The following is a 22,060-nucleotide window of genomic DNA, read 5'->3' as shown; positions in this document are numbered from 1 at the left end:
CTTAGTTAATACCACTGATCCCTATCAGATCATCTCATCTACACATCATTTAACAACCATTAGCTCGACATTTCCTGTAATTATGCTCTATATGGATTGAATTATGTATCTTTCTAGAAAAAAAAAAAAAGAAAGCTTTATTATTTTGGGTGTAGTGATGTGTGTATCAAAGCTGTGGAATGTGCTGTTAGGTTAGGCAGATTCACAGAACTGTGTACATCCATTCGATTATTATTATTACTGATATTTATAAAGTGCCAACAGATTCCGCAGCACTGTACAATTAGTGGAGAACATACAACATACACACACAAATACAAAAGGTAGAGAGGGCACTGCCTATAAGCTGAAATCTAGCCATTTAAGCTCTTTTATACAAAGTGCATAGGTAGATAGCCCGTGAGTTACAATCTAAAGGATACCGTGGGGAATTGAAACAAAAGGTAGCAGGGGAAATTTGGAAGTGATGGCTAATTCTAAGGTTCTAAATGTTTTTCAGACTTGAGGTAATGTCTAGTTTGGTAATGTGTTTGGTGGAGCATGGTGATTGGGCACCATCTTCCATATTTTAGGGTAAAAAAAAATTAATGGTTTAACCCATTAAAGTAAGACAACATCTGCGACAAAATTATTATAGTGCCCGGCATTTTCCTTTAATAAAACATTGTTTTTGGGCAGAATAAGTCTTGCGGTCCTGGTTCCCCCCACCCTCAAAAGTAAAAAAAAAAAAAAACGACAATGTTTTCAGCTGCAGCGTTAAAGTAAAGGGCATCTGGCACCCAGACCACTTCTTTGAAATTAAGTGTGTCTGGATCTCTATAATGTTCCTTAAATCTCTGGTAAAATCATGCAACACTGCATCTGATCCATTGGTTTTATAGTTGCCTTTGTGTCTATATTGTAATGGATAATGATCTAATTAGTAATTACTCCTTACTTACGCCAAACAAAATGGACAAAATTACAATGTTTCTATTGGTATTGCAACATCTTATCCTCACTTTGCAACTTCTCTTATGTAACATACAGGTTAACCAAGATTTGAAGGTCAATATGTTTTTTTAAGAAATGTGCATTTTTGTAGTTATGTTTTTTTCTTACTTGCTTGACAAATACAGCTTATTTGTGTTCAGTATGCACTACATGTCTCACTGTCAGGGGCGGACTGACAGGTCGGGCAGATCGGTCATGGACCGAGGGCCCGAGGCAGTCAGGGGCCCGGCAGCACAGTCATGCTCTGGCTGAGGAGATCAGAGATCTCCTCAGCCAGAAAACATGATTCCTCCGTTATTCCAGTGATATGCTGCAGGGCCCCTGCAGCATATCACTCTGTAGTTAACCCCTTCCTCCCTCACCCGTTTACTCTCTCTCAGGGAGACCTGGCAGTGAGTATTCAGTTCTTGCTGCCAGGTCTCCAGCCGTGCGGTGCTGTGTGTGAGGAGGAAGAGGCGGGGCCAGGAAGTGACATCACTTCCTGCCCTGCCTGAAGAGCACTGGACGATAGGTAGCTGGAGCAGCCTGGCAAACAGCACAGGTAAGCTTCTTATAATTTTAATTCAGGTCAGCACCCCCCTGTCTCCCTGTACCCATATCAGCCCCCCCCCCCCAGTACCCACATCAGCCCCCCCCAGTACCCAAATCAGCCCCCCTGTACCCACCTCAGCCCCCCTGTACCCAAATCAGCCCCCCTGTACTCAAATCAGCCCCCCAGTACTCAAATCAGCCCCCCCTGTACTCAAATCAGCCCCCCCAGTACCCAAATCAGCCCCCCCAGTACCCAAAATCAGCCCCCCCAGTACCCAAAATCAGCCCCCCCAGTACCCAAAATCAGCCCCCCCAGTACCCAAAATCAGCCCCCCCAGTACCCAAAATCAGCCCCGCCAGTACCCACCTAAGCCCCCCCAGTACCCACCTCAGCCCCCAGTACCCACCTCAGCCCCCCGTACCCACCTCAGCCCCCCAGTACCCACCTCAGCCCCCCTGTACCCACCTCAGCCCCCCTCTACCCACCTCAGCCCCCTCTACCCACCTCTGCACCCCTCTACCCACCTCTGCACCCCTCTACCCACCTCTGCACCCCTCTACCCACCTTAGCTCCCTGTACCCACCTCTGCACCCACCTCAGCCCCCAGTACCCACATCATCCCCCCAGTACCCACCTCTGCCCCCAGTACCCACCTCTGCTCCCACCTCAGCCCCCCTGTACCCACCTCTGCTCCCACCTCAGCCCCCAGTACCCACCTCAGCCCCCCTGTACCCACCTATGCCCCAATATCCACCTCTGCTCCCACCTTAGCCCCCCTGTACCCACCTCAGCCCCCAATATCCACCTCTGCTCCCACCTAAGCCCCCCAGTACCCACCTCGGCCCCCCTGTACCCACCTCGGCTACCACCTAAGCCCCCTGTACCCACCTCTGCTCCCACCTCAGGGCCCACTTCAGCCCCCTGTACCCACCTCTGCCCAACCTCAGCCCCCCTGTACCCACATCAGCCCCCCTGTACCCACCTCAGTGCCCACATCAGCCCCCCTGTACCCACCTCAGCCCCAGTACCCACCTCAGCCCCAACCTCAGCTCCCCAGTACCCACCTCAGCCCCTAGTACCCACATCAGCCCCCCTGTACTCACATCAGCCCCCCTGTACCAACCTCTGCTCCCACCTCAGCCCCCCTGTACCCACCTCAGCCCCCAGTACCCACCTCAGCCCCCCTGCTCCCACCTCAGCCCCAGTACCCATCTCTGCTCCCACCTCTACCCCTCATTACCCACCTCTACCCCTCATTACCCACCTCAACCTCCTTTACCCACCTCAGCCCCCAGTACCCACTTCTGCTCCCACCTCAGCCCCCAGTACCCACCTCTGCTCCTACCTCAGCCCCCCTGTACCCACCTCCGCCCCCAGTAACCACCTCAGCCCCCAATACCCACCTAAGCTCCTCCTCCACACACCACATCTCCCCTTGCACCCACCTCAGCCCCCTTTCTCCCTGTACCCACCTCGACCCCCCTGTACTAACCGCAGCTCCACCTGCACCCACCTCAGCCCCCCCGTACTAACCACAGCTCCCCCTGCACTTGCCTCAGTTCCCGTGCACCTACCTCAGCCACCATTCCTCCTTGCACTTACCCCAGGATCTACCTATCCCTGTACCCACCACAGCCCCTATGCCACCTCCACCTACCATAGCTCCTATGCCTTCCAGTACCCACTACAGCCACTATGTCCCTCCCTGTGCCCACTACAGTCTCTATGTCCCATCCTGTGCCCACAACAGCCCCTTGTCTATCCGCACCCACCACAGCTCCTTCTGCACACACCACAGCTTCCCCTGCACCCACCTCAGCCCCGTCTGCATCCACCACAGCTGCTCCTGCACCCACCTCAACCCCCCTGCACTCACCTCAGCCACCATTCCTCCCAACACTCACCCCAGGATCTACCTATCCATATTTCCACCCAAACCCCTATGCTCCCACCACATCCCTTATGCCACCTCCAACTACCATAGCTCCTATCCCTTTCAGTACCCACCACAGCCCCTATGTCCCTTCCTGAGCTCACCACAACATCTATGTCCCATCTCATACTCTGTCCAGCCCCACCCCCCACTTCAGTCCCCGTGCCTCCCTGCGCCCACCTCAGTCCCGTGCCTCACAGTGCCCACCACAGCCTCTGTGCCTCCCTGCACCTATTTCAGCATTTATCCCCCTACACACACACACACTACAGCCACTATCCAACTTATACACAGTAGAACCTCTATTATCCAAACACGCACACACTACAGCCCCAGTAACCACCAGATGCCTACTACAGATTCTATCCCACACACACTGCAACACAGCCAGCCCTCTCTACTCACATAATGCACTACAAATAGCCCCATTCACACACGCAAAAACCCACAAGGAGCCTCACTGTATAGACACACCACAAGCAGCATCCCCACACATACAAAATGACATGCAGCCTCCCTTCACATACACTTTACAAACAGCATACCCACCATTGCAATACTGCACACAGCCTTCACACACACAACTTTTACAATCTCTTATAAAGCGCCAACATATTCTGCAGCGCTGTACAATAGGTAAAACAAGAGAAAGGATTAATCTAACACAACACTTTGACATACAGGAACACATCACTATCCACATCCCCCACACACGCAACCCCACAAGTAGACTCCAAACACATGTGGCTAGTTTTAAGGTTGTACATGTGGAGGATGCTGCTTGTGATGTCCAAAGCAAAATTAGTGGAAGTGTGTAATTAAATTTGCTTTATTTTAATTGCTTGGGAGGCACGCCAGCAAGGGTTACTCCATCTAAAAACAGTGTTTATTAAAACACTGGTTTTGGTTGGATTAACCCCTTAAAAGTAAATCTGGCCATTTTGGGGGGCACTCGGTGATGTGGGAGTCAGGGATTTGTGGCTCACACATCCATTCTGTGTGCTGGGCAGCCTACACATAATATATGTGTAAAAGCACCAGAAAGAAGGGGTAGAAGAATAGCAGGGAACCAGAAAACCTTGGACCAGGACCAGGAGGGCGGGCCCTTGATCACCCACTGCCCGAGGGCCCTGTGAGGTGTCAGTCCGCCCCTGCTCACTGTCACATTTTTATACTGCTGCCCCCTTCTTTATAAAAATTGAATAAAAATAGTTTGATCTGTGCATCGAATGTGTACTATAAAACCCACTAATAATTAAATAGCCAAAACAATACACCATCTAAATGGAAAATTAAAATGATGGCATGCTTACTACAAATGTACATTAGTGGGTCAGCTATAATTAAATGTAAACCTGTGATTGCATAGTGCAAAGGTAGTCACAATTAGAAGAAACTTTATGGGAGTCACCAGGGACTTTTTGGTGTGCCACTGATTCATTTTACATTTGTTATATAGCCAATTACACAGTTCAGATACTAATTAAGAACTGGTGTTTTTTCTTTCTCTTTTAAATTGTAGAAAAGTCTCCTGGGCTGCAGCACTTTTCAAGTAAAAGATCTGACAAAATCAAAGGAGCAACAGCTGTCTCTTAATCTCAAGTAAGATTTTTCATTATTTTTATTATTTATGTAATATATTTTTATTCTTGCTCCATTTATGAAAATCTTGAAAATATATATATATATATATATATTTTTTTTTTAATGTATACATTTAATTGAAAGACTGCTGGAATTGATGCTTTTTGCTTCAACTTAATCAGTTAACACAAGTTAATATATTTCATGGTTATCGTGCTAAAATATTTATGCATTTTGAGATCTGCTTTGAATAATTATTGTTGCACAAAAGAAGAATTTTGTTTCAGGTCTGTGCAAGAATCAGTGGTGTTTGGCTTGATTCACTTTACCCAAACATTTATGTTCCTACAATTAATAAATAATCTGTAGTAATGTTGTACAAAATAAGTGACTAGATAATTACAATATTTGTTATTTGTTGAAAAGGAAATCACAGATATTTATATAGATGACTTGTGCCTGAATGTTTGCTATCACCAGGAAGATTCTATTGGTTTCCATTGTAATTGCTCAACATTTACACAACTGTCCTAAAATTGTCTTTGCACCATGAACAGAATAATCAGTAACAATAAAATATGCCCCCATATTAAGACGTTATTATATGGAAAGGGAATGGGCCATCTTATCTCATTTTATTTGGAATTAAAACAGCTCTGTCACTGTATGAGGTCTTTGCATACTTTGGTAACATCTCCGCTGGGGAGATTGGTGGCCTTGGGTGGCTGAGGACGGAGGGTTATATTTACCCTTCAGCTGCCAGGAGCCGATCTAACTAATAAGAGTAAAGCAGTGAGTTTTAAAGAGGAACCATGAGACTGCGGGATCATCCATAGGAATAGCTTCTTTTTTTTTCACTACAGCCATCACTGTTGGTGGCTGGGGGAAATGATAAATTTGTTTAAATGCACAGTGGTCTATTGCAGCATGTAATTTACACAGGATGGATTACATTGCAATGTGGCAGATCATGCTGTGTTTCCACAAGAATCCAGTGTGACATTATTGATCTTAGCAGGTTTATTTACTAGTGATAAATGTTGGGAACTCAAAGGTAATTCAAATTTAAGACCAAAGTAGCTGAACTAGAAGTAGAGCTGACCTGGAGAATTTTTCCAGTTCAGCTATTTTGGCCTTACATTTTAAATTCCCTTTGTATTCCAGACAATGCACTCCTTAGCAAATAACCCTATACGTTTTATTTAATTTAAACTCACAATGAATCACTATACCTATTTAATATCGTGCTCTAAGAACCTTATCCTTTGCCACTACAGTTTATTGTGGTGTTAATTTATCAAAAATATTTGACCAGGTAAGACAGATTTGGAAGCACTCAATAACGGTTTGCTACACTGCAAAAATAAATTCTTAATAATGTTATTTAGTTCATTATTATGAACAGTCTCTAGCAGTTTAGTTCATTACTTAGGTTTAGAACTTCTAAATCAGTTTGTATTTTTTCTCCTGTTTGATGGTTTAGCACCTGTTTCTACTCTTCAGTAAATTTACCGTAAAATTCCAATTATTGAATTCAAGTATGTAGCTGTGATAGGTCTGCAAAGGTTGCTGACACTTTGATACGATCCCCTATGGTAAGACAGCAGTAAAACTGGGGCACAGGATTGCTTTCAAGATTTCAGTAGAAGGAAGAAGAATCATAGCCTCACTCACGAAATCATCCCTTTCTCATTAAAAAATAAAAAAGGGGAAAAAAAAACGGTATCCTTTTTTTGTACAGTTTGATTGAAAAGTATTTGAAAGGAAACTTTTGAAGGACTCCAGATAGATACATATTTTTTAGATATTCCCTTTTTGAAACCAAATTTGTCCATCCTAATTTGCTTGCTCGATTTCTATCTCAATTTGCAAGTCAAATGATGGCTGGTCGCGAGGTCTAATTAGTAAAATATGTTCAAAAATCAGCTTTTCTTTTATTTGTGAATATCTAAGTTGAGCTAATTTGTCTTTTGAAATAGATGTCAGGTCAGCATAAGGAATCATTCTGCAAAATGAAACATCACAGAGAGGGGGGATATAGAATAAGATTCCTCTTACTTGTCAGACAAAGCAAAGCCAATTAGTGTAACTTTTATATTAAAAAGCTTTATGTATCAAAGGCAGTATTCTTCATTCTGATGTCTGGTTGAGGAATTCAAAACACACTCAGGTACAACAAACAATTATAACCATCAAGAAGATGTTTGAAACTAGTGAAAGGCAAAATAGAATTGTAAGACATCAGCAGTTGGCTTATTAAAGTAATGTATTGCAAGAGTAGAATCGAGTACCACATCTTACTCTTAAGAGATTCCTCTCTAGATGCCCTACTGTGCATCAATGGGTGGTGTTCAAACAGTTTTTGCTTTAAAATCACAGATTTTTTTTCTACTTCACCTGCCACCTAAAATTCTCAATAACTTCATATATTGCTATCTTTCAAACTCTATGTATATAGATATTTTTTTTATCGATATACAGCACAACACTAATAGCACAAGCGTCATAATACTTAAACAGGTATTACTTCCTCTTTAACCCCTTAAGGACACATGACATGTTTGACGTGTCATGATTCCCTTTTATTCCAGAAGTTTGGTCCTTAAGGGGTTAAACTAAATGCATATTTTGTATCCATGTCTCACTCATCTATTACCCCATCCATCTGTCCCCCCACCCCCGTTCCCCCCACATTCAACAGCAGCTTTCAGATACATTAGACAAGCTTGTTTTCTCCTTCCCACAAAAAAGCATCAACAGAAATTCACTTAAAGGACCACTACAGTCACCAGACCACTTCATCTCAATGATTGTAATTTTTTTTAAATTTTTTATTATTAAAACAATGACAAAACAGCCATCATTCAGTGTGTAGCAGTTTTCAAGCACTGATCAATGCCCCATGTGTCATGACATGAAGGGGTGCTGCCCTGCAACAGCACTGTCCCTTTAAGTGTGGGAACCAACTTAGCAGAGAAATAATTCTAGGACACGATAAATGGAGTAATAAAGAAAATGTATTAAGGCAAACCAAAAGGATATAGATATATATAATATATACAAAACAAAATATGACAATGCCACAAATATATAAATATATACAATAACCCAATATATACAATAGAGCAGGCAGAGTCCACGATAGTCCTAGGCAAAGGTAAAGGCTTAGTCAGGTTAGTGCAGCCACCAAGTACAAAATGAACATCAAGGGGCAAAGTCCTAAGCAGGTCACACAGAAATAATGCAGCAAGGTCAGAATCACTGGAGAAGGAGTCTAGACAGGAACACTGCAGGCGAACACTGGAACAGGAGGCACAGGACACAGGACCATAAGGACATCGGAACACCGGATCAGGAAACACAAGATACTCAGGATACTCAGGAAACAAGACACAGGAGCCAGGAGCCAGAATCACGGGAGCCAGGAAACAGCAGGTACAGGGTCAAGGATAGAGGATAATGATCTGACAGGGGGTGAGGGGAGAAACCAGACTATATAGGTGCTAAACAAGGGCCAGGTGTAGTGCCTAACGAAAGGAAATGAGAAACAGTGCCAAACAGAAAGAGTGGTGAGTGCGAGTACTGCACGAGGGCATATTGACTAAGGAGTGTCGTGACACCATGCACCTGTAACCTGAATTGACTCTTCTATCTTATCTTGTTCCCACCCGTTCATTAATATGTGAGAATTACTGGAGATGTACGTGTTGCATCATGTGGACATTGAGCAATTTTCCTGTATAAATGGGATAAAATTACCTGCACATTTTTCTGTTTAGTTTGTAGAGTTGAAAATAACAGTCAGCAGCTTTCATTTATGTGTGTGTGGCTCCTTTTCATTTTCTCTTTATAATACTAGTGTGTACAGACTTATCTTCTGTTCTGTGGTCTGTAAATTCTATAGACTTGAGAGTGACTCTTTGTTTACTTCATCCAGGAATAGTACAAAAAATATGTTAAATCTCAAAGCTTCAATAGTGTCATTTTAATAACACTTTCCACTGCCCAGATATCAAATAAACAAGTTTACTCACATTTTATGCCACACTGCGCTGCTTTGACTGCAGCTAGCCTGCCTCCTTGGCTGAGATTATCAATTTTGATTATCTCAGCCAATCCAATGCTTTCCTATAGTGAGCTTGCATGGGCAAAACACCATGCTGCATCAATCACATGATCTCTATAATACAATTTTATTGATATAGCCGAGTTTTACTTGGCTATTTCTTCAGAAGCACCTCTAGTGGCTGTCACTGACAGCCACTGGAGGCATTTAATTCCTGCATTGCAAAAATGAGATAGTCGTCTGGGTGCCTTGAGAGTGATTTGAATGTATAAAAGTGATAATTTATTTTTTTGTAAAATGAAAAAAGAGCACTCACTCTGCACACATAAAGCTAGGTGTTAAAACAGTGAAATATATTTTTAAAAGTTAGCATTTTGACAACATATGTAAATTAACTACCGATTGTTTAATCAATAAACTCTCTATAATACTTTAAGAGAGCAATTGAGTATTTTGTTTACAGAACCCTGAGTTATTCTTTATTACATTTTGCATTATTTAAATAAACTAAGATATATCTTTAAGACCCAAATGACACTAAATGCACCTAATATTTTTTCTATATTTATGTAAAATGTAACTAAATCTATAAAATGTATATTGAATTCCATTTCTAAATTCTGTTCCTTGTATGGTATTTAGAACACGCTTTACAATGGATGAATTAGACAGTAAAATATTTGCCTCAACTATATGGCTATTGCTGGTAATGCTTTTTGTTGTACTGTTTATTTGTATAGCCGGTGCAAGTATTTTACAGCTTAAATGTTCCTCTTCAAGACTGTTTTCCCACAGCCAATCCAACATTCAGTAACTTGTACTTCATCCTGAACTGAACAACAATTTACTGCTTGACCTTGCAGCTCATCCATCTCTGAAGGAAAACAACTTCACTAAGAGAGATACAGTTGAAGAGAAAATATATGGGGTTTCAGAAACATGTGCTTTATTTCTGGAAAACCATTGTCCGAGTCCATCACTAGGAATCAGTTTTTCTATAGCAAACACAACAACAAAGGTTAATGGGCAACTCTTGATTCTATATGAACAGATGATTTGCAAGAAGACATTTTCAGGATTATTTATTAAAGCGAATTTCAAATAAAAATCACTTTTTATTCACTTTGAATACTCACTTTGCTGAATAGTCCTATTTGACCCGTTTCAGGCAGCATGTAGACCAGTATTCCAGAAAATTGTATGGAAATGGTCTTGAAGTCTCTTGTGAATTAGTGCATGCAGTGATTGACACCTGGTAAGATACTTGCTTAAATAATGGCGAACAATGTATTATGCCAGTACTAATAATACAAATAAAAATAATAAATATTTTGAAAATGTAATACCAAAGATGAGTTCTGCACATGTCATAACTATACAACATAATGTCAGTTAGTTGGTGGATCTCTCCAGAACACTGAGATAGCTTTGTTTTCCATAACGCCAATATATGTCCTATATATTTCTCATCTCACTGTTCTGTATGTCATATATTACATTCACTGCTATGTATGTTTTAGATTATATTATATATTTTGAAGTGTTTATTCCATATTGATTCCACATTCCATATATTTGCAGTCAGCTACTTACCTAGGAGCTGGGAAGGGAATGCACACATAGTAAGAAATTGATTAATTTCAATTTGATTTGTAATTGTTTGTCCCTCCAAGTATGATGCCCACATAGATGATCCTGCCCATGACAGTGGGCAGGGGCACTGGCAGGAGAGGCATGTAAGCCTGGCATGAATGCTTGCCACAGTGGCTGATAGCACCCCTAGCCAGCACCAGTCAGGATAGACCGTGCTAAACAGCGCTGCTGAAGCACTCGTTGAATGGTTCTAGTGTCCGCGGCACAGTGCTACTACATCTTATGATGTGCATGCATTGTGCTTGCTCAGGTGGTTCCCTGGTGTACCCAAATGTGGGACTGATAGAGATTGTTCATACTCAGCCTGCACCATTTGGCTTCTGATGGCATTAGGCCTCTGATGCATTTGATAGGCTGTACAGGCCTCATACCCTACCTTAATATGGAATAGGGACAGCCAAGTCAGGTGTTTCTTTCTGAAATCTTCTCCTAACCGGATCAGATGAGAAAGATTATTTATTAAACCACCTGCTGTGTGTTAAAATAAGACATTTACTGAAGACAATCTTGTCCAGAGGATAACAATTAAATTGGCCTCTATGCAGATTCCTAGTTCTCTCACCCCCCCCCAACAAACCTCCCAACTGCATTCCCCCACCCCCCACACACACACTTCCCCCTTCATTCTTCACACAGGGAAATTTGAATTCATGATTCAGGGGCATCTGTCTAACTCATGGGCCCTAGGTGGTTGCCTAGGTTGGCCTTATAGCTAATCCTACTCTGATCTTACCTGTTCTAAGTGATTGATCAAACTGTAATTTGCCCCACCTACAAGCTGTTACTAGATGACCTAGGAGGGTAGTATTACATAAGTGAACAGGGGGACAGATCCTCAACTACAGCTGCAGGGTTTTTAAGGCTAACTGCAACCTATTTGATGAGGGTGCTACGTGTGAAATAATGCTTATTTCAGACATTAGATTATCTGCACCTGCGTATAAGCCCTGCAAATTGAGGGTCTATATGCAAAACATTCTGCTTCCATTTGTCAATATTCAACGTATTTGTTTAATTCTCCGTTACTGTGACTGATTTATGGATTATTTTTTGTGTCAGTATTCTAAATATAGTATCACAATTCTATGAATTGGATACAAGCATAAAGTCTCTTCTGACATATCCCTCCTGCCATAGTTAGGATAAGCACATTTCTAACTAGAGTCACAGTATAAATGTAGCGAATTTTACATAATTGCAGTCTTTATGAATGTTTTTTATCTGTGAAAAGTGCAGCCTTTGCAGTATGCATGATTTGCAGGCAGATATCAGCACCAGTTACTACTTTAAGGACATCAGAATCTTCAAAACTTTAGAAATTACATTGTATGAAACTACAAGATACAGACATCACATACTGTGCTTAAAGGCACTCTCACTTTCACATTCATAATGCTGGCAAAGCATCAGGGGATATGTAGTCCACCACAGCCGGAGTGCCGAAGGTCGCCTACCCCTGTTTTAGGCACTGCAATTATTTAATGTCATTGAAGTATTCATAGCAATGGGATTACTCTGGTGCCATGCCCCGTTCAGTATTAAAGTGTTTTTAAATTGTTTAACACTTGACAAGAGTGCTCAGTGGGGGGCAGTCTGGTCCCTCTGTGAGGAAGCTTGACCTTAAATGGAAGTTAGATCAATTGATTCCACTTGTAATACAAATAGACACTGCCATAGTATAATTCTGTATAAACATAGAACAATCACAATAACTTGCAATCACATGTATAGGAAATATTTATTTTGCCAGTGTTGAATGGACGCAGAAAAGAAGACGCAATTGTGCTGTTTAATTTTTATCGACATAGATTGGGGTGTAGGTAGAAAAATTATCCTTAGCTTTTATAGAACATAGTTTCAAATAGGCATCATTTTTGGAAAAATCCTTACAAATGATATATACTATCTTCGTGCTGATTTCAGATGCTCAACAGATAATTCATGCATGCAATTTCTAAATAGAATTACCCAGTAATGCAGACTTGTATGATCAGCAAGATGAGAGTAAGTAAAATGTTGAATTTTAATTTACCCCCATTTGGTAAATGCTCATATAAGGAAATATAGGTGGAACACCTCCCCTCCCCTACAGTGATTTAAATCCAGAATTAATATTGTAATCCTCTTTGTCTGAATAAATAAATCTTCTCCAAGATCCAGTGAACTCAACAAACACGTTTACTATTACAATACATTAAAACCTTTTCAAAATTATTTTATTTTTACCATATAAATATCTTGTATGTACAATATCTCTCTGTTTTTTCTAAACGTAAAGAGTGTGAGCTTTTCAGTGTTTTAAAAATGTAATTACCATTAAAATTTAAATTAAATCCCTTGATGGCACAGGTGTAGCAATTTCCATGTCCAGGCTAATAGCAAGTTATTTTACACTGAGACATACAGTAAAATTTCATTTCTTGTTGATCCTAATTATTTTTTTAAGAGTTCTGTAATCCCAGTATTTGACGCAGCACTACATCCAGCTCAAGGGTATTATTTTTAACTTTTTACAAAACAAACATGATTAAATCAGCTGTTGAGTTCCATGGCAGGTAAATCAAAGCAAAACACATTTCAGTAATGGTTGCTTTCCTGATGTTGAATTTATAATTGACAATGCAGCACTGTCTTTATATGCATTATAACCAGCTTGTGATTAGTCAAATCAATTCAATTCAGTCTATAAATGTAAGAATAATTCATTTTAAAAAAGTACCACATTTCTATCACTGCTTTTAGAATTTCTGAGTATGGTTTTATCCTGAATATATAGTCAATTCTGCTATTATCAGTTCGTATGAGGCCAAGTAACACAATTAGACTGGTAGAAAATCTAGTGTGGTCGTGTAGATTTTACAGTACCACAGTTTAATCAGTATTAGTTAGGTAAGGAGACATCAGCAGCGGACTGTGTCTTTGAAAAGAACTTGTCATGGTCTTTATTTGCGGCACATCTCGGGGGCTCAAAAGTTATATGTTCTAATCTGGTGCCAAGTCAAGGAGTCTTCAATATGCTAACCCACAATGATCATGACAAAGGACCTTTTTACTGAGCACAGGTTTAATGGAAGGGCAGAATAGTACATTATTTTGATACAGAGGACGTGCTGGCACTCTAGTAATAATTAGTATTACTTAGAGGCTACTTGTACATGATTTCAGCCAATTAAATACTAACCAATACATATTTGGCAAAGGCTACCGCCATTCCTCTCCAAAATCAAATCAAACTGAAAGAGCAATTAAAACTAATAACAAGAATCAGTAATGTTGAATGAGGGGATTCCAGCCATGTACAAACCTCGTACATCTATATAAAATACATAATTGCAAATAGAAAAAAAAAAAAGGATTTGTCATTGTTGAATATGTTGCATGATATATTTGACATCTAAAGATGTCTATCACAACTCTCATGCTGAAACCATGCATGCATCAATATCAGGGTTTCGGTGGCACATATAAGGCAGTGGCCCTTGTCCTGCTTCGTTCCCCTTAGCTTCAGCTTTACAATATATTGTACTACTGACACAGCTTGTATAAATATCCACTGTGGTATATATGGCCAGGCTTAGTTTTTTTGGGTATTTCGGCGTCTTAACTTTTTTATGACAACACTTATCCCTGTGGCCATGTCTGGCCATCCCTTATGTTTCAGATGCTATTATATTAAGCCTGGCTTTTCTAAGGCCTAATAATGCACCCATAATGTTAAGCCTGTCTTTAGAAAGATTTTAAGATCTTATACAAGACATACAAGACTAGCACTAGCATGTGTTTGTTGGTAATATGTGTATATTTATCAAGAAAGCTATGGTGGTGAAAAAGGTATTGAGACCCCATTCACCTGAAGTGGATAGTCAATACAATGTTAAACACATGTCTGCACACCAGTCAAGCCATAATACTTGCTTTTTCCACATAAATCTCACATTTTCAGTGACGTTACTACTGAAAGGGATCCTGGTTAAGCATATTATTATTATTTTATTATTTATATAGCGCCGTCAGATTCCGTAGCGCTGTACAAAGTGTGACATATGCAAATTTGTTCAACAGAGAATCACCTTTTAGCCTCATTATTCCATTTTAAACATAGATCCCTTTCATTTTATGTGTGCTGTATACAACAGCTTTGCCAGTGAACCACTCATGGACATCTGTTCCGTTGCTAATGCAACTCATCAGCAGGAGGTTGATTACTGGCTTGCTGGTGAGGCTTGGAATTACTTGCGGATCACAAACCAAGAAAGTTTTTATCATATAAAAAAGATTTGCATTATAGTTTATAAACACACACACACGCATATATAAATATAGTGTGTTTGTGGAGTGGAATATCTATAAATCTGTCTGTCTATCTATCTATCTATCTATCTCACTCTGTCTCTCACTCTGTCTTTCACGCTTTCTGTCTGTATGTCTATCTATCTATCTGTCTATCTATCTATCTGCCTGTCTATCTATCTGTCTGTCTGTCTGTCTGTCTGTGTGGTTATATACTATAATATATATATATTTTTTCTATTGCGAACGTTCCATTGTTTTTTTTCATGTAGGACTGTTTTTTTATAACAATGGGCTCTCTATAGATGCTGCAGAGGAATGTGACAATGGTGCCCTGAGCCAAGTTAGAGAGCAAAGGCTCATTCTTTAATGTGTGAAATCCAATAGCTTACAAAGGAAGGCCTGTACAAAGAGATGAAACAAGGCACATCACAGCCTGGCTCTCCCTGATGCTTGGGGTCTGGCTGAAGAGAAGGCACAGGGCAAGAGTAGATGTGTGTTCAACCAGCCAACGGAACTCCTCACAGGTGGACAATGAAACTTTGATCTGAGCTTTGAAAGTGTAGCATATGAACATTTCTGGAAAAATTAAATTCTTCTAAATGTTCTAAATTAATTCTTAAACTGTTTTCCCCTTAATGCACTTATCTTAGCTAATCACTAAAATAACAGGGAATGCTTTTATACAATCCAAATTGTAAAGCACTGTCATTTTTGTATTCTAGTTAATTTGTGGCCAATCTACAGGCACAGCAACATCACAGTTAAAAAACACATAATTTGAATAGATTAAACAAGCTGCTATGCTTAACTAAGCATCCCATGCCCCCATATGTCACTTACAAAAATATTATTATTAGTCCAACCAGATCTTGCTATCATATCATACAGGACATGAAAGAAAGAACGTGTGCAGATATACTCAAGAAGGGGTCGACAAGCATTATATTTCCATAGCCAATGCTGATACAGACTATTTGTTGCCGATATCTGATGCAGATATTTTTTACATTTAATGTTTTGAAAAAGCAACACAATTTCTACACAAATCTGGCATTAACTGAACATGCTGACAGCGATGAAATTCCTATCACTCTCAGTCAAACATCCCAGGACTATGCAAAAGATTATTCGCTGTCTCACCTCCCTCCAGCTGAGTGGGGATTAACGGGGAGGGGTGACGAGAGGTCGCAACGTGCCACCTCAGTGGCTGGAGTTTCTGAATGAGGAAGAGAGAGAATTGTTACTGGGAAAGGTGGGTATGTTATCAGTAATATCGGTAAGTACTAGATCGATAACGATTATAAGGAATATGCTGAATATCAGTTCAAATATTCATCAGAACTGATTTTCTATCCTTCAGAGATCTTGACTCAGCTCACCTTATTTAAATGTCCAAAGCTAGATAATTTAAAGCAAAATGGCACAGTATAGCTGGATGTCACCACTAACTGTAATGGTGGAAGCTTGGAAATAGATAAAAGAGTTCAGGAATTACAATACAATAGATTTGTTTAGGTTGTGATGCCAGTTAATTATTTCATTTGAAATTAGGGCATTCCACAAACAATGCCTTTGACAAAGTGCAGGTCGTGTGCCCCTCATTTACCTCCCAGACCTTGCGGTTAACCGCAAGGTAATTGACGAGAGGCATGGTGGTCCTCGTTCGTTTGACGAACACATGGCAGTCGCAATTTTAAAACCGTTGAACGCTCAGCGGTGGAAAGACAACAATCCTCTGGAACTATTTTCGGACACTTATTCCGCCACCCACCGCTGATAAGTACCGAGTCCTCATTCATACGGGTAATACCTCCCGAACATGTTAATCACCTTGCCGTTCAGGACTTTCTTTTCACCCAAGACATACCGACCCCAAGTAGCTACCATTATGGAACTCTCTTCGGATTGAATTTCACGAACAACTGTTGAACTTAAACTTTACTCGACGATATTGAGAACTGTGTTCGTGGGATCTGAGCGCTATTCACCTATAATATGCGCTCAGATTCAAGCTATCTGGGGGTATGTGGAATAGGGGAAATATGTTCGGTTAAATCTAAGTTGTAGATTTTAATACAGTTTTGTAAAATATAAAAAGGACATGTTTTTCTCTACCTGGAGATAATTAGGTTCTCTGCAACCACTTAAGTTAATTATCTCCATGATAGAGAGGAGGGGTTACACTGTTACTGTGGGTGTTTTTACTAATTGTACTGTACACTGATAGGTGCTGTATATTTTGTCACAGTCTTCCACAAGGTCCCCTGTTTGGCCATCAATATAAACATTGTTTTACCCCTTCATGAAGTCTCGACTCATGTTTTGGGGATTGGGAGCTTTAATCACTATTTTACTCTACTCAGCTTGGATTTCGGGAGACGCTACAAGGATCAGCGCTGCACGGATAGCAGGATCCTTTACACGTGTCATCTGTCGTGAGCATTGACGTTTTCCTGTCCGCTATTCAATGGATTGTATAGTGTGAGCTAGTAGCTCCACCCTCACCGTACCGTACCATTTCCTATGGCCCTACATCTGAAGGAGGACCATGAATGGTGCGGTATGGTTCGGTTGTATGGGCCACTTTCATAATGGAAACACTCAAAATAGCGTACCGTACCGAACCGACTTGAATCGATCCCCTAGTGGAAACGAGGCATAAGTGATAGTGTGTGTTAGAAAATAAGTTTAACAAAACACCCCTGTTAACCTTTTTTCAATGACTCTCCTTCACTATTGGGTTAGAAATACAGTCACATTTGACTATAAATAATCTATATGATCCACTGTAAAGGACAAGTTTAGATCTTGACCAATGGTTAAAATAAAATACTAAACTTTAAGGGAGACTATAGGCACCTAGACCACTTCAGTTAATTGAAGTGGTCTGGGTGCAATGTCCCTTTTTGCACCAGAAAAACTGCAATGTTTTCAATGCAGCACTAAGTTTGCCTCCAGTGGCTGTCTCCCAGACAGTCACTAGAGGCAATTCCTGAATCGAAACGAACCTTTGGTTTTCAATCTAACGCTGGACGTCCTCACACTCTGCATGAAAACATCCCGCGTCATATTTTTCCACGTAGGAAAGCACTGAGTCAATGCTTTCTTATAAGGGAGGTCTAATGTGCACGTGGCACTTGGTGCGCATGCGCAATCGTGCCCACTCGTCGCGTGATGGAGGAGGGGGTGAATCAGCTACCCACCCTTGAGAAAAATAGGTGTTGGGATAAGGTAAGTAAATAAAGGGTTTTTAATGCAGGGGAGGGAGGAGGCGGCAGAGGGTGCTATAGTGCAAGGAATACAGATTTGTAAATAAATTACATCTTCTCCTTCCTAGATGTTATTAAAAATAAATGAATACAGTATTCATCCTAAATCCTAAAATATATGTGGACATACTAGAGTATTCCCCAAATATTAGCATTAAGCAGAAATATGTAAAATAGTTTAATCCCATGATGCCAACCAATGCCCATGTCCCCATCTTTTGCTCATAGACATACCGTAAGCGGATTTATTTGCAAGTCAATGAGAAAATAATAGAGCAAAGTAATTGACTAACTCAATATAATGAGGGATTATGCTAGGGATGTAAAATCTCAGAACTCTACAGCAGTCAAATTTATGTTAATTTTCCATGTTATGAAACTTTCAGTTTTGTTTTTTTCTGTGCTTTTATATATATATATATATATATATATATATATATATATATATATATATATATATATATATATAAAATTTTAAATATTTTAAATTGTCAGGTTTCACTGGCAAAATATGATGAGTGGTTATCATAAATGACATGACATGCATGCAAAAAGTTTGTACCTGAAAGAATAGACATCTCCCGCAGACGTTTGATGGAATACATTGATACCTTACAATATACCTTACAATATACCTTACAATTTTATTGGATTTGTTACTTGTAGACTTAATACTTCAAACCAGTGAGGATAAATATAGGGCATTAGTTGTGTCTATTGCATTTTGGAACAAACCTAACTCCTCTTTTTCCGTTCATTTGTCAGTAACTACAGAAGTTCCCAACTAAATAAAAAAATAATGGAAAAAAGATTGCTTTGCACATAATTGAATTTAGACAGCTGAATTCTAAGCTTGACATTGTTGTTTAATGTATCCACATCCACCAGTGATATAAGATATATTTTTTAAGTTTCCTTTACTTAATAAAACATAATAGGTATGATTAGCTTAGATTTCTCATTACAGTTAAAACACATTGAGAATCAATTGCTGTTATTGGATCATTGTTAATTTACATATTCTATGTAAAAATGATTGGGGAGTAATTTGTATAACACAATGGTACAAATAAATAATTCAACTTCTTTTACATGCTTCCTCTCCGCTGTTTTATATATAATTAATAGAGATGGTCAGGGAAATATCCTGTTATTTGTGCTGGATGCTCAGAAAGTGATGGCCGTGGGATCTAATTAAGAACTTTCCTATTTAAATTACTGAAAACATCTATTAATGATTAAGATGATGTATTTAAATGAAATTTAAAAAATAAATATTTTACAAGATGTTTTAGAAAAAGTGAAGATGCATACATGGCAGGGAAGAAAAGGAGAGCTTGGATATTGTTTTAAAGGCATCCACTATGCAGACATAGAAGTTCAGCTAGGTTGACTGTTTTGGAATTTTGCTGAAATCCAACGCAGTCAAAAGATATAAGAAAAAGTAAGAACTACACTTTCCATCTGCTTGGCAAAACCTGGCAATATATGGAACTACCATCATCAAGGTTTAATTCATCCAGCCATCACTAGTGTCATCTGTGAGGAAAAGGGCATTGTCTATGGAGGCTTTCATGGTCTTGCAGGATCCTCCATAGACATATTATTGTATAGCACTGACATAGGCTTCTGGCAGATAAAGCCCCAGGAGCTAAAGAGGATCCCACAGGAGGAAATTAGAGCGGCCACCAGCTTTAGGTAAGTAAAACCTAATGTGCCTCCACCACATACCAATTGGCATTGTTAAATATGCAAAGAGCCCATAAGATTACATAGACACTTTAACAATTATCTTTGTCTTCAGGATAAAACCTTGGACAATAATTATTTGTGCTGCCTATCAAAATGAGTAATGATAAGAGAGGAACTTTGCAACCGATTTGACAAAAGTCCCAAAGGAACCTAATCATTGTGGTTATAGACACACTGGGTCATGCACCACTACATGCATGACAGATAAGGCAATGCTTAATAAAGTGGTTTGTGGCAAGTGTTAGAGAGTTCAGAAAAAGCGTGGCGCATACTTTGCATCACAAGACCGTGGACTTCAGTAGAGCAAATTAGCATGGGTGCTAATAGTCTAGAATTTGCTGAGACAGTTCTACATTTTGGGGTAGTGTCCTGCATGTTAAATCTGCCGGTGGGTTACAAAATGCTTCTACACTAGGCACTAGGACCATGCACGGAGCACTTTAGCAGCACTCTATGCATGGTCTGCTCAAGGTGGCAGTGTGTGAGAGTGTACGATTGGCAGGTGTGTTTTTAATAGTTTGTGAATATTAAGTAACTGTTCTAGTGTTAACAAGTTTTGCCCATATAAGAGGGCCTTAGCAGGGCACAGAACATAGCAGCACTGGTTTGCCACCTTGTTGATCAACATGTTAACCTGGCGCGCATGAGCACATAAATGTTGCAATTCCTTTATGCCCATGTATATTACCATTGATGTAAACTGTACCACATATACTCCCCACATGTGGCACACCACCACCTATATCTTGACTCTATTATCTTGTGTGTTATATATTGTTATAGTTACATTCATCAAGTTCAGCATTTCTCACATTTGATTTTTGTTGTTTCAAAAGAAGGCATTAAAAACAGTCTGAAGCACTTTCAATTGTGAAAATTCCTTCTTGACACCAGAATGGCAGTCAGATATCTCCTTGGATCAAAAAACTATAACCCCCCTGAATATTATGTTTTTGCAAGTATTTATCCAGTTGCTGTTTATCCATCTGTATAGACTCTGATAAAACCACCTCTTCATGCTGAACATTCTGCATCCTTATTGCTCTTACTGTAGAAAACGATTTCCTTTGCCCGAGACTAAATCTCCTTTCTAAATGTGTGCCCTCTTGTTCTATGTATCGTCCTATTTATAAATACATTTCTGGAAAAAGGTTTGTATTGGCCCCAAATATGTTTGTATACTTGTTTTGCATCTACCTCTGTAGCTTCAACCATGTCAGGAGTTGCTAAACTGGTGATGTTGGGTCCTTCATATAATGAGAACTAATCTTTGTAAACATAAACATTCTGTTATGAGTTGATGTTATACACACAATGAACAGGCTGTGAAATCAGCAGGTGTGGATTCAGGTTAGAAGTTTGATTTAAATGCTTTGTGTACAATATAACACAACCTGTTGATTTGCTTTCCAATCAGCATGGTGTCTTCTTTTTGCTAATATATATTTGCTGTTACAGTGCTGTTGATAGCTGTCATTACATTCTTTTAGCTATCCACCCACACAAGCAAGATATCATTTTAATTATGCTTACAGTCCAGCATTTTCCAGAATGTGTTTCTTTGCAGTAAGCTGTGACAAAACATTTATCTAGTTTTATCTTTGTAGACTTGCTCTAAGCATAGAAGCAAATTACTTTAATTTTAATTGTATTTAATAATCACTTCATTGTGTTTGATAAGCTATCGCACTTCAATTAATTAATAATAATAACAATAATAATAATAACAACAGGTAGTTGTAATTAATCATTTTTGGTAGTAAATGTATTATGGTTAAGATAAAGGGGATTAAAGAGTAAGATGTGGATGTGGTTGGCACTATATCGCATTTACTCTTTAGTGAACAAACTATTTTGTGTAATTAAGGATAGCTTAAAGGGACACTGTAGTCACCCAGATCGCTTCAGCTCAATAAAGTGGTCTGGGTTCCATGTGCCCCAGGTGTTAACCCTTCAGATGTAAACATAGCAGTTTTGGAGAAACT

At 39.8% G+C, this 22,060-nt stretch overlaps 1 protein-coding gene across 1 annotated transcript in view; it reads left to right on the top strand.

The window, feature by feature from the left end:
* INPP4B (inositol polyphosphate-4-phosphatase type II B) overlaps positions 1–22,060 on the top strand; it is a 640,126-nt gene that overhangs the window by 383,909 nt on the left and 234,157 nt on the right. The window contains exon 6 of the mRNA XM_063458461.1: positions 4,981–5,060. Within this exon, the coding sequence (XP_063314531.1) occupies positions 4,981–5,060 (80 nt within the window). The remainder of the gene's footprint in view (positions 1–4,980; positions 5,061–22,060) is intronic.

The sequence above is a fragment of the Pelobates fuscus genome, chromosome 6 (assembly GCF_036172605.1).
Source record: "Pelobates fuscus isolate aPelFus1 chromosome 6, aPelFus1.pri, whole genome shotgun sequence".
NCBI classification, from domain to species: domain Eukaryota; kingdom Metazoa; phylum Chordata; class Amphibia; order Anura; family Pelobatidae; genus Pelobates; species Pelobates fuscus.
Note: the sequence above shows the minus strand (reverse complement) of the source record. Positions and strands in the feature narration are given on the sequence as shown.